Below are 12243 nucleotides of genomic sequence, written 5' to 3'. Positions count from 1 at the left end.
TTGTTAGGAGGGACCAGTCACTGGAGAAGGGTATCATGTTTGGTATGGTGGAGGGTCAGAGAAAAAGAAGAAGACCCCCAACGAGATGGATTGGCAAAGTGGCAACATCAATGGGTTCAAGTGTGACAACAATTGTGAGGTTGGCCCAGGACCGGGCAGTGTTTCGTTCTATTGTCCATAGGGTTGCTGTGCATCGGTACCAACTCGATGGCACCTAACAACAACAACACTTGCAGTATAAAGTGTGTTTAACCATGGAAGTTCTGGGTTCCACTTTTGATTCTCTAGTTTTGTGGTGGCCCCTGCATGTTTTACATTTTCAACGTATTTCCCGAGTGATCCTGATGTGCAGCCATGTTTGGATGTAGATTGTCATTTACAATAAAAACTAGAAACAAAAGGACATGTGACTTACGAATTTAACTAATAGGGTCTTTGGAATAAATGGTTGTTCTGTAAGCATTGGGAATAAAGCAATTTGGGCTTTTTTGTATGGTTCTTTTTTATCTAGTGTTTTTATTTACTTAGTTATCTAGTGCTGCTTTAACAGAATACTACAAATAGATGATTTTTAACAAACAGAAATTATTCTCTCACAGTTTAGGAGACTAGAAGCCCAAATTCAGGGCACAGGCTTTAGAGAAAGGTCCTTGTCTCCTTTCAACATCTGTAGGCCCAGCATTCTTTAGAGATTTACATATGTCTTGATGTCAGTCTTTCCCTGGATCTAGGAGCTTCACAGTGTAGGGACCCCAGGTCCAAAGTATGCATTCCACTCCCAACTCTTCTTTCTTGATGGTAGTCGGTTCCTCTGAGTTCTGTTTGCCTGTTTAATCTCTTTCATATCTGAAAAGAGATGGACTTGAATCAACCTTATCCTGTAGATTGCATTGACTCCAGTGACATCATAGAAGTGAGGATTAACAGCACACAAGGATAATTAGATCAGATCAGGACAGATCAGAATTAGATCACATGTAGAGTCGGTGATTACATTTTATTGGATATCATCATGGACAATTGTTGTTAAGTGCCATTGAGTCGATTCTGATTTATAGCGACCTTGTACAGAGTTTCTGAGGAGCGGCTGGTGGGTTAACAGCCTTGTGGTTAGCAGTCCAGCAGTTATCCTACAACACCACACCAGTTCTTTATAGGTGATTACTAGGTCTTAACTGTTAAGTCACTGAGAATTCAGGCCCAGCCAAGTTGATGTAAAACCTTAACTATCACAGGGAGGATGTATGTTAAAATATGATGCTGTGTACCAATGAGGAGAGTGTTACCATGGTTAGAACAGTTACCGAAGGTTACCTTCCTGGGATAACAAGAGTTAACGTAGTAAGAACTACCATTTCTGGTTATAAAACCTTGGAGACTGTTGAACACTGGTGTCATTAGACATGGTGATAGGACATCTAGGCCATGAAAAGTTAACTTGGGCCCAGTCTCTTCTCTGCACTCTGATATCCTTTCTAGTTCATTCCTTTTTTGCACTGTAAAATCCACATCATCTGATGAGCAGTTGGACCTTTCTAAAGAGGAGCAGAGAGAAAGTCTCCAGATGTGATCTTCCCTTGGTTTGCTGGGTGAATAACCTCATCCAGTAACAGTGTGAACCAAAAATGAGGTAGTCACTCCTTTCTTCGGGATGGCCTCTTGTACCTGTGATAGGATCAGCATCTGGAGATTAGGTGAACTCCATGATATAAATTCTGCCTAGAAGATAACAGGAATGAAGAGGAATCCAAATTCATTCTTATCCCTCTCCAATTTCAAAAGGGTATAATTGAACATTCTCATATAAAAAGTTAGAAACAGTGAGCACTAACCCTGTTCACTGTAAAGAAATATAAAATATTTGTTATTATAAAGCCACTACTTATTGTTGTGTGCTGTGGAGTCAGTTCTGACTCATAGTGACCCTGTACAGGGTTTCTGAGGCTGTAAATCTTTATGGGAGCAGAAAGTCTCATCTTTTTCCCGCGGAGCAACTGGTAGTTTTGAACTGCTGACCTTAAGGTTCGCAGCCTGATTCGTAACCACTACGCTATCAGAGCTCCTTAAAGCCACTACTAGGTGAAGCTAAATGGGAATGGAATTCAGGATCTTGTAAGGCAAATTTACAGTACTCAGTGCCATGAAACCTTTTTCCCAGTTAGAATATTCCTGACTGCTCCCTAATAAAGATGGTCTTTCTGCAATTACATTGATGCAATTGTTGCTGTATGAGGGTCAGTTTTCCCCATTCGTTCCTCCATAGTCTCTTTCCAGTCTTCTTTTGAAAACTTTGCCTTTTGTGTATGCTTTACAATATAAAAAAGGAAAAGATACAAATGTTAACTGGCATAAAGATTTAAGTTGCTTAATTATCTTTTGTCCACTCACTGATTTTTATGTGGTATGGCTTCTGGGTGTGGTACTGTAGGATCAGTACTGCACTGTGAACCACAAGGTTGGCAGTTCAAACCCACCAGCTGCTCCTTAGAAACCCTGTACGGGATTGCTAGGAGTCAGAACCAACTCAACAGCACTTAACAACAACAATAATGACAATTGCACTGTAGGATAAGTACTGGACTGCTAACCACAGGGTCATTGGTTCAAACCTACCAGCCACTCCTTGGAAACCCTATACAAGGTCACCAAGTGTGAACTGATTTGATGGCATTTAACAGTAACATATATAATTTGCCATTAAAAATAAAATTTAATTTACGATTTCAACTTGGTTATTTGTTTTCAGTGAAGCACAACTGGGAGACCATGATCGAAGCAATTCAGAACTACATAGGCTCTTTAAACTGGGGTTACAGGGTGTCTATGAGGGAGAACGCAGTGGCCTATATCAATTCCTACGGAGAGTTTGTTGAACATCACAAAGTAAAGGTACTGTTTGAGTTTTTTGTCTTGTTCACTACTTTTCTTATTATTGCTTGTACCTACTTTTGACTAAAATTTTGTGTTGCATATTAAGGAGTATGACTGACAGACACATTTGCCTCCATTGTTTTTGCATGACTGAACTGAAGAAATTTTTTAGAACACTTTTGAAGAATACTTTCATTTGAAGTTATTATTTGCCCTTTAATTTCATTGCCATCTTTTTAAGAGAAAATGTTTAAACTGAAAAGTTGAAAGTTTAGAAGACTACAAATATCAACATTTTAGCAGTGGAATCCTTTTAAAAAATAGATTCTTAACAATGCTAATATGTATTATTTATTGATAAAGTATCGACAGTAGTATCAGAATCAGTAAATTTTATATATTTATGCTTTTAATGTTTATTATAAAAGAGCCATGGTGACACGGTGGTTAAAGCACTCAGTTGCCAACCAAAAGCTCGGCAGTTCAAACCCACCAATTGCTTCTCTAGAGAAAGGTGTGGCGGTCTACTTGTATAAAGCTCACGGCCTTGGAAATCCTCTAGGGCAATTCTGCTCCTAAAGACTCTGTGAGTTTGAATTGACTTGATGGCATAGGGTTTGGTTTTGTTAGATTTGTGTATTGTAAGGTCAGTGTATAGGAAAATGAGACTCTTTTGATGGAAAACCCCATGAAATTGAAGTTATGGGGGATGGTGGCGTATTATCTTCATGTATTTTATTTTTAGAGTTTGTTTTGACAGCACAGTGTTTGATAATATTGACAAGATTAAAAATTACTTTGTAGACTTTTGCTATCTATAATTTGAAAAGGTATGATAGGATCTCTTAAAAATTATCACCTTTAAAACTATTACACGAGCCAGTTTCAATTGTATCATTCACATGAAACTTAGTAGAATACAAGTTAGTTTTATTTTTCTGGTTTAGAGATGCCTGGCACAGTTAGTTTAATAATCCTGCCTCGACTTTTGTTGTCGTTTAGTAATAGGAATTTTCCTGTAGAAATATCAGGGTCTTCCCTCGGTACACCTGTAGCCCCTGCCACTTGCTTGCTGCTTCAGACTTCAGTTCTTTGTCCCAGTGTACCTTCCCTCCATTCCACTGATTGTGTCACCACATCTGGCTTCATTGATATTTAAACTTTTTAAGATTAAAATGTATATATAATTTCTTAGGTAATTAAAAATAGACAATGAGTAACTTTTATTTGTTCCTCACAGTCTAAATATTCTTTACAGTTGTGGCCCTGTAGGATAAGTACTTGACTGTGAGCCAGAGGTTGGTGGTTCAAACCCACCAGCCACTTCTTGGAAACCCTATACAGGGTCGCTATGAGTCATAACCAACTCGACAGCACTTAACATCATCACCACCACCACAGTTGGCTCAAATTTTTATTTCACTTCTCAGCTTACTTTTCAGGTACTTCTAGTCACTTGCGATTTCCCAAATACCAGCTGCTTTCAGGCCTTTGTTTGGGTTGCTCAGTTGTTAAGCACTTGGTCGCTAACTGAAAGTTCGCAGTTGAAACCCACCAGCTGCTCCAGGTGAAAAAGACGTGGCAGTCTGCTTTAGTAAAGACTTAACAGCCTTGGAATCCCTATTGGTCACTTCTGCTATGTCCCTAGAGGGTCAGAGTTGGAATTGATGACAGCAGTGAGTTTATTTTGGGGGATGGGTGTGTATATATGTATATATGTGTATGTTTCTGTGTATGTATATGTAAGAGGAGGTTTCAAAGAGTTCATATGAATATGGAATTGAAAGTGACCCCTCTGTATCTCTGTGTGTGTATACGTGCACACATGTGAATACACACACATGCTTGACTGATAACTGAAAGGTTGGCAGGTTGATTCTGCCCAGAAAGGCCTGGGAATTTACTCCTGCTCCTGCTCCTTCCTCCCCCCAAAAAAACAAATGGCCATTGAAAACCCAGGGAGCAGAGGTCTACTTTGAAACCCATGGGGTTTCTAGGGGTCAGAAGCAACTCTGGCTCCTATTTATTTTGGTATTTATGTCTGTATCTGTATCTGCTGCTCTGTCTTCCAAGTTATTATTTATTTGAAATCATTTCTGTTTTCTCATATGTAATTTAAATACTCTCTTCTTTAAAACAATCCCTTGACTGGCTTTCTCCTCCTCTGACCTGCTACCGCTGTCAATTCCAACTCATAATGACTTTTTGTAGGATTTCCAAGACTGCAAATCTTTACAAGAGCTTTCTTCTGTGGAGTGGCTGGTGGGTTTGAACTGCTAACCTTGCAGTTTTCATTCAGTGCTTTTCCTACAGCACTGCCAAGGCTCCTTTCCCCTGATAGTCCTTTGTTTACTATTTTGTAAAGACTTGTACTTATAACATTGCATTATTTATTACTTCTTTGTTGCTCCTGTTGAATTGGAAACTCTGTTAGAGTAATAACTATTTTGTATGGGTGTTTGATACTTTATAGTGTTTGTTTAGTAAGTGAAGTTTTTTTTTTCTTTCTCTCTTTTCAAGGCAACCAATAGAAAAGGACAAGCAACTTATTATACTGCAGCAAAATTTGTTATAGCAACAGGTGAAAGACCACGGTACTTAGGAATCCAAGGAGATAAAGAATACTGTATTACTAGGTAAGATTGGAGTCCCTAAGTATCAGAAATGGTTAATAGCGCTCAGCTGCTAACTGAACAATTAGAAACCACCCAGAGGCACCTCAAAAGAATGTCCTGGTGATCTACTTCTAAAACTTCAGTTATTGAAAACAGTTTTACTCTGACATATGTGGGGACGCCATGAGTCAGAGTCAACTTATAACAACTGATGAGTTTAAAAAGATATATTTCAATATATTTTGTTGTTCAGAGTAAACTCAGAAAAATATAAAGCAATACAATAGTTTCTCCATATACAGTTTAGTGACATTGATGACGCTCTTTGAGTTGTACAGCCATTCCCACACAGACATAAACTCATTGCACCCCAGGCGTCTTTCTAGTCCTTAAATTGCTGTTTTCAGTTTTATCCCATATACATAGTTCTTAAAATGCTCAAGGTAGAACTTTTTTTCTAGTTAAGCTTAAAATGTTAATTTTAAAATGACTTCAGAGGATATTTTTGGTTTGAAGATTTTATTTCAGGGCAGTGTATTCAGGGGTTCATCCAACCTTTGTGGCTCTAGGGAGTCTAGAGTTCATGACAATACAAAATTCTGTTCTACATTTTCCCCCTTTTGATCAAAGATTTTTCTATAGAATTTTTTTATCAAATGTTTGATAATGCTAGCTGGGCACCAGCCAGTTCTTCTGGTCTCATGGAAAAGGAGGCAGTTATTCATGCAGGCAGTCAGCCACATAGTCCATATCCTGATTCCCCTTCTTCCTCTTTTGCTCCATGTGAATAAAGACCAATTATTGTGTATTGGATGGCTGTCTACAAGTTTTTAAGACCTCAGGAACTATGCAAAAGGTAGAACAGAAATACTAGACAAGTCATTAGGCCAATTAACTGGGATGTGCAATGAAACCATGACCCTAAACCTACAAACCAAAGAACCAAATCCCATGAGGTTTGGGGTTTTTTATATATATATATATATATGCAGCCTCAGCAGTTACTCTGTTTTCCTTGTGCTTCTTGTAAATGTGTGTCATACAGCTTTTACCAATTCAACCTTTTACAGGTGTGCGACTTATTGACAACACTTAAAATATTTGACTGTTATCCTATCCTTAATCATTATAATTTTTCAATCACCATAAACTGAAATTCAGAATCTCAAAAGCAGTAACCTTCCCTAGCCCTCTTCCTTCTGTTCTTGGTAACCACTCATAAACTTTGTTCTCTCTACATTTGCCATTTCTTCTCTTTTAATATATGTGAAGTCATACAGTATTTGGCCATTTGTGACTGACTTGTTTCATTCAGCATAGTGTCTTCAAGTGCCTTCCATACTGTAGTGTATATCAAGATTTCATTTCGCTCACTGGCTAAGTAGTTAGTATTCATTGTGCATATGAATCACATTTTGTTTTTCCATTCATGTGTTGATAAGCATTTAGGTTGTTTCTCCATTTTGGTTGTTAGGAATTGTGTTGCAGTAAACTTTGGGGTCTTTTAGTCTCTGCTCTCAAGTTCAAAGAGTGAAATTGCTTGGTAGTGTGGTGGGTATGAGTTGGGCTGTTAACCTTAAGGTCATCAGTTTGAAACGACCAGCCATTCCACAGGAGAAAGATGAGGCTTTCTGCTCTGCTAAAGATTTACAATCTCAGAAAGCCTGTGCAGGGTCACCACGAGTCAGAATTGACTCTCTGGCACATCACCACCACCACCACGGGAATTTTATGTTTACTTGTGAGACACCGCCACACTATTTCCCCAAGTTTTTCTATCACAGCTATATCATTTTTCATTTCTACCAGCAGTTCTAATTCCTACATTGAAAACAACAGAAAAGGTTTTTTTGTTTTTCTTTGTTTGTTGTTTATGTTTGTCTTAGCTGTCCTGTTGTTGTTATGTGCTGTGGAGTCGGTTCCTAGGTTCCTACTCATAGTGACCCTGTATAGGGTTTCCGAGGCTGTAAATCTTTACAGGAGCAGACAGCCTCATCTTTCTCCCATGGAACAGCTGGGAGTTTTGAACTGCTGAGCCTTAGGTTAGCAGCCTGACTCGTAACCACTGTGCTACCAGAGCTCCTAGTAGGAGTAAAATGGTATCTCATTGTGGGTTTTATTTGCAACTGATGATTTTTTTTTTTTTATTGTAACCAACTTACTAGTTGATACTCCATTTTAATTATAAATTGCCTAATCTTTATGTATCTTCAGTTTATATACTTTATTACTTCGCAGAAGATTTGAACTGATGACAAATAAAAGTACATTTAATGCAAGAAGATAAAGTAATCATGCAAAGAGAAAATAAGGTTAGATAAATAATAATCTCAGTGGTAAAAATGTATACACAAAATTGTGCTGTCTATTCCTTTGTAATTGCTGGGAGCAGCTTGGGAATTTGGGTGTTAGCTTCCAAAACAGATAACTACAATTGTAGGATTTTGTGTCTGTGTGATTATGGTGAATCAGTTGATCACTATTCTGAATCTGCAAATTGAATGGGAATTTTCCCTGAATGATCATAAAGGGAACATTATATCTTGTAGTGCAGTGACTTTTAGTTTTTTTGTTGAAAATTACACTAAAAAATACATTTTTAATTGCATCATTCAGGTGAACATACATATATGTATATTCATTAAAAACCAAACAAACACTATTCCTTTTCATATGCATATATAAAGTATCCCTGGTGGAACAGTGGTTAGGGGATTGACTGGGAACTGAAAGATTAGCATTATCTTGAACCCACCAGCACTCTCAGAGAGAAAGATGCGGCAGTTTGTTTCTGTAAAGATTAAAGCCTTGGGCACTTTTACTTTGTCTTCTGAGGTCTGCTACGAGTCAGAATTGACTCCATGGCAACAGGTCTGGTTTAATTTACTGCATATAATGTAGTCTAATTTTTTCTATTTTAAGTTTTGTGATCCAGAATTTGATTTTGAAAAATCTGAGGTATGTTTCTTCCTCCACGTTCTCGCCACAGTAAGCACAATTACAAACTTCAAAAGTTTTTTCTTTGTGTTTTTTCATTCAAGCATCAAATTGTAATCCAACCAACAATTGAAATCTTTATAACTCATTTTATTGCTTATATTGCAATAAATTTTTTTATTCTTTTTTTTTTTTTTTTTCTTCCAGTGATGACCTTTTCTCTCTGCCTTACTGCCCTGGCAAAACTTTAGTTGTGGGTGCATCTTATGTGGCTCTGGAATGTGCGGGATTTCTTGCTGGTATTGGATTAGATGTCTCAGTAATGGTGCGTTCAATCCTTCTTCGTGGTTTTGATCAAGAAATGGCAGAGAAAGTGGGTTCCTACATGGAAGAACATGGTGTTAAATTCTTAAGAAAATTTGTACCTGTGATGGTAAGTCTGAATAACAGTTGGAATACTTTTTATTTTGTAATTTCTTTAACATTTAATTTTCTCTTCCTTACTTCATTAAGTAAGTCAGTCTGTCCTCTAAGAAACCTGACAAATCATATTCTACCTCTAAGCCTACAGATCTGATCCATGTTTATTCCCATCACTGTGTCCTTCCTTTGATAATGGAAAAGGCATCCTTACTCTTCTCAGAGACTGGATTCCCTTTTCTCTTTGCTTTTTCTCTCAACTTTGTACGGACTGCTCATCCATCTTCAGTTACTTTCTTATTTGCCTTGTAGGCTTCTCTTCCGTATCTCCTATCTTTAAACAAGTCAGTTATCCCATGGGCATTCTCTGTCTTTCTAGGTGTATCCCATTGTTCTTTTCCTGTTACAACAAAAATTCATATATGCTGCTTCTAATGTGTTGCCTCCATTTCATTCTTCAGCTGACAGCCACTTTTATTACTGCTGCTGCTTTGGGATCTTTAGCAAATTCCCCATTGCCAAGTCCAGTGGTCTTGTCTTATATATTACTGGGACTCAGAGCAGCACAAGGTCAGTAGTTGCAGTCCACCAGCCACTCTGCAGAAGAAAAATGAGGCTTTCTGCTCCTGCAGAGACTTGAAAGCCTCAGAAACCCTATACAGGGTTGCTTCGAATTAAAACCAACTCAGTGGCACTTAACAACAACAGTTCAGCAGCTTTTGGTGAAATTGATGTTCCTTCTATTTAAAACTCTTTCAGTGTCTTTAGCACCACAGCCTATGATTTTCCTCACCACATCAACTTTTCTTGTAAATATGGAGCACACCTTAGTTTTCATCCAGGCCACTGTTACCTGGGTTGGCGTCTTAGGCCTATAATTTTAATTATCATCCAAATTCTAGTGACTCTCACTCAGATTTATATCTGTTTCAAACATTGGTCCCAAACTCCACATTTATTGACACAACTGCCCACCAGATACCTCTGCTTCATTTCCTCAAACATTTAAAAAATGTTAAGACAAAATGACTCTCTTGATATTTTACCTAAATGTAAACCCTTGCTAATTTTTTCTGGGCCATCTTAATATTCAGTATATGACACCTCCAGCCACATGCTGTAGGATAAGCACTGGACTGCAAAGTTGGTTAGAACTGCAAGGTTGGTGGGTTCATACTCATCAATAGCTCCTCAAAAACCCTCTACAGGGTCGCTTTGGGTTGGAACCAACTTGACTACACTTAACAACAACAACACACCTAGGAAGCATCTTTTATTCCTCTTTATGTGCTGTCTCCAATCTTGGGTCATCCAATAATTCATTTATATCTTCAAAACATATCTGTGACAATCTTCTGGTTTTTATCATTACTTAATCTCAAAACCTTGCATATAGTCACATGTGTACATACCCACTCATATATGTACATACCCTTTGATCCATTTATTTTCTGTCATTGTTAGATTCAACAGCTGGAGTCAGGCTCACCTGGAAAGCTGAAAGTAGTAGCTAAATCCACTGACGGACCAGAAACTATTGAAGGAATCTATAACACAGTAAGTTTTTATTTTATAAGCAGTAAGTGTTGAATACAATCATAAAATAGCATAAATGAAACTTATCAAAATAGTACCAATATTTTTTTATTCTTTTGAAATATAAGTATGAAGATAGTTGGGCTGCTCACATTTGACAGTATTCAGCAATACATGATGCATAGCATTACAAAATATATGATATGTATATATGGTTATTCTCAAAACACATACACCCAACTATTATTAGTACTTTTGGGGAAATTAGATATTGTATACATTTATGCATTTGAATCTAAGAGTGGGGCTTCAAAAAGTTCACAGAAAAATGGATTGAAAAGATAATGGAAACTTTTCACAAACTTTTTAAAGCCCCCTCATGTTTTCAGTAGCACAGAATGCTTTCTATAACCAAACACATCATAATAGAAATATTTATATTTTCTAAACAAAGAATATAAACTTCCCCAGACAGCATGGAGTATTTTGGATGGGAAAAATATTTTAAACTGATGCTATTTAGATGCCTACAGTTGCTTTGTAAACAGTAATTTATAACTTCCATGTAAATTTATGTTTTATATACTATGATACACATGATGTTTTTCATAGTTAAAAAGTTAAACATACTAAAGACAGGTTCATCAAAGCTAAAACAAAACCCAAACCAAAAATCAACCATGTTGGCATTTGAATTGGAGTTGCGTTGACTATATAGATCCATTGGAAACACTTGACTGGTTTGCAATATTCAGTCTTCTGACCTACTAGCATAGTATATTCTCCACTGATTTAGATGGTTTCTGTAGTTTTTAAGAAAGTTTAATACATTTCTGTATCGAGGTCAAGAATGTATTTAGTCCTAGACACTTCATGTAATTTTATGTAGTTATAAATGGCATTTTGTAAGAGTGTCATTATTTTTAACTATTTACTCTTGGTATATAGAAAATAGGTTGTTTTAAAGACTTCTTAATGTGAGTTAATGAAGTTTTACAGTGCAAATCATCAGTTTTACATTCAACAAACCATAGAATTTGCTTTATTGCAATGATTGTAATCCCCTCCATGTACCATCAGTTAACAGTATTTGCCTCTATTCACTTTAATTGTTGGCATTCCTCCATGTATCTCCCACTACCTTCATCTTTCCTCTGCTAACCTCCCTCTTGTACATTGCCTTCCTTGTCACCCATGTTAACATGTGTCTGTTCTCTAGCCTGTGAATAATCCTCCAACCCCTGCAAAAGCAACATAGAATGTTTCTTTTATCAAGAAAACCTTTTCTTAACTTTTTACAACAGTGGTGTCATTCCGTATTCATCCTTTTGTGATTGACTAATTTCATTCAACATAATGTTCTTAAAGTTCATCCATGTTATGAGGTGTTTTGCAAGTTTATTGTTATTCTTCAGTGTGTAGTATTACATTGTATGAGTGGTATCAAAATTTGTTTAGCCAGTTTTCTGTTGTTGGGCATTGAGGTCGTCTCCATCTTTTTGATGTGTGTCTTATAGACAGCACATTGTGGGGTCCTGCTTTCTTATCCATCTGCTCTCTGTGTCTCTTGACTGGTACATTTGATCCATGTACATTCAATGTAATTATCAATAGGTATGTGGTTACGAATCGGGCTGCGAACCTTAAAGTCAGCAGTTCGAAACTACCAGCCGCTTCGTGGGGGTAAGATGAGGCGTTCTGCTCCCGTAAAGATTTACAGCTTTGGAAACTCTGTACAGGGTCGCTATGGGTTGGAATCGACTCGATGGTACTTAACACACTTAACAACAACAACAACAATAAATTGATTACTGTCATTTTGCTGTAGGTTTTTTTTTGTTGTTATTGTTAAGTGCCATCCAGT

General features: G+C 37.2%; 1 protein-coding gene across 2 annotated transcripts in view; it reads left to right on the top strand.

The window, feature by feature from the left end:
• The window catches only part of TXNRD3 (thioredoxin reductase 3), a 95302-nt gene that overhangs the window by 18613 nt on the left and 64446 nt on the right, over positions 1–12243 (top strand). For both annotated transcript variants that reach the window (XM_006876224.1, XM_006876225.1), the window contains 4 exons: positions 2747–2889; positions 5392–5507; positions 8631–8856; positions 10308–10400. In XM_006876224.1, the coding sequence (XP_006876286.1) occupies positions 2747–2889; positions 5392–5507; positions 8631–8856; positions 10308–10400 (578 nt within the window). The remainder of the gene's footprint in view (positions 1–2746; positions 2890–5391; positions 5508–8630; positions 8857–10307; positions 10401–12243) is intronic.

This window comes from Chrysochloris asiatica, unplaced genomic scaffold (genome assembly GCF_000296735.1).
Source record: "Chrysochloris asiatica unplaced genomic scaffold, ChrAsi1.0 scaffold00367, whole genome shotgun sequence".
Classification (NCBI taxonomy): domain Eukaryota; kingdom Metazoa; phylum Chordata; class Mammalia; order Afrosoricida; family Chrysochloridae; genus Chrysochloris; species Chrysochloris asiatica.
The sequence above is the reverse complement of the archived record's forward strand: the minus strand, read 5'-3'. Positions and strand labels throughout refer to the sequence as shown.